Source organism: Etheostoma cragini, chromosome 8 (genome assembly GCF_013103735.1).
Source record: "Etheostoma cragini isolate CJK2018 chromosome 8, CSU_Ecrag_1.0, whole genome shotgun sequence".
Lineage (NCBI taxonomy): Eukaryota > Metazoa > Chordata > Actinopteri > Perciformes > Percidae > Etheostoma > Etheostoma cragini.
Genome location: NC_048414.1, coordinates 1,207,038 through 1,208,767, shown reverse-complemented (window position 1 = coordinate 1,208,767; position 1,730 = coordinate 1,207,038). Strand labels below are relative to the sequence as shown.

The 1,730-nt window shown below is 43.6% G+C and overlaps 1 protein-coding gene across 1 annotated transcript in view; it reads left to right on the top strand.

Moving 5' to 3' along the window:
* LOC117949014 (RNA-binding Raly-like protein) overlaps positions 1-655 on the top strand; it is a 36,008-nt gene extending 35,353 nt beyond the window's left edge. The window contains exon 5 of the mRNA XM_034879005.1: positions 423-655. Coding sequence (XP_034734896.1) covers positions 423-655 — 233 coding nt within the window. The remainder of the gene's footprint in view (positions 1-422) is intronic.
* Positions 656-1,730: the final 1,075 nt, after the last annotated feature.

Sequence of the window (1,730 nt, the reverse complement as noted above, 5' to 3'; positions counted from 1 at the left end):
GTATTGAGACCATGTCAAGACCAAGACCAAACTGTATCGAGACCAAGTCAAGACCAAGACCAGAGTGTATCGAGACCAAGTCAAGACCAAGACCAAAGTATGTCAAAATTGGTCTTAAGACCGGGTTGGAGACCAAGACCGATCTTGAGTACTACAACACTGTCGTAAAGTTAAAAAAAAAAACTTTTATTTTCAAACAGGTGTTTATTTTCCGGTGTCTCACAGTCCCCCCACCAACATGAGGACATCACACTTATATGTGATTGTTTAACATCTTTCCAGATGTTGGGACCTGGCTGCACCGGTTCAGACCCAAAGTTAAAAGACGTCCACGTAGTATTTACAAAACGGTGTCCCACTGCTTAGCATGTATTGTCTTCAAACTGTCCCCATTCACCTCATGTCTCTGTGTCTCTTTACAGTGAAGATGGCGGAGCTACTTGCCATAAAGAGGGAGCTGACTGTCATCAAGGTCCAGATCGACGGCCTTTTGGACTGTGTGGACAAGATGGACAGACAGAGGAAGGACTGCTCAGGTAGCGGCACCACGCAGCCGGACAGCTTCCTGTCCCTCACTGATCAGCTATATTTACAACATGTGACAGACGTTTTTACACCTACACTGAAACCAAACCAACAACCTGAGAATGAATAAGACCCATGAATAAGTACAGAGCACACTTTCAGGGACTATAACACAATTCAAGTGGCAACCTTTGTTGTTTTGTTGCTAGCTTTTAGCTAAGCTAGCAGACATTTCAAAAACGTTGTAGCTAGCTATGGTAGTTTGATTGCTAACGTTAGCTCAAAACACCATTTAAGTGACAGCCTTTGTTGTTTTATTGCTAGCTTGTAGCTAAGCTAGCAGTCATTTCAAAAAATGTTTTAGCTATCTATGATAGTTTTATTGCTAACGTTAGCTCAAAACACCATTCAAGTGACGGACTTTGTTGTGTTTGATGCTAGCTTGTAGCTAAGCTAGCAGTCATTTCAAAAAATGTTTTAGCTATCTATGATAGTTTTATTGCTAACGTTAGCTCAAAACACCATTCAAGTGACAGCCTTTGTTGTCTTTGATGCTAACTTGTAGCCAGCGGTGAACCAACTTCATTAAATAGCTTCATTTTTACTATGTTGACATTACAGAAGTCTCTCGTTAGCATCTTGTAGGCTAGTTGTCGCAAAGTGACGCATGCGCAACTCACATTTGCACTCGACTTACATCGGAGTGACAGCGTCTACCCCAGTTCATGCTAGCATAAATATCAAACTCCAAGCCAATAGGAATACTTGGAATTAATGATGTTGGTCAATATTCATAAAAAAGGGACAAGTTTGTGACGGGCAATACAGATTTTGATAATGAACAACGTAGCTTTTAAAGAACAATATCAGCCCCACACGTCAGTCTGATCCCGGTTTAATGCGCCCAGAGAACCACTGAACTGATAACTCATGGTTATTATTTACAAATGATCTGTGAGGCCGCTGGAACGGAGCGGGAGTCGGTTTGTTAACCATGGGACGCGATCCGCTGTCATGCTGCATCTGTGAGTAATGGTCCAATGACACGCCGCCGCCAGCGCAGCGCGGATTAGGACAGGGACGTAAACCGCGATAAACACCTCATAACCTCTCATAAGCCCCCCTTAGCTCTGTGTGTGTGTGTGTGTGTGTGTGTGTGTGTGTGTGTGTGTGTGTGTGCGCGTGCGTGCGTGCGTGCGTGTGTG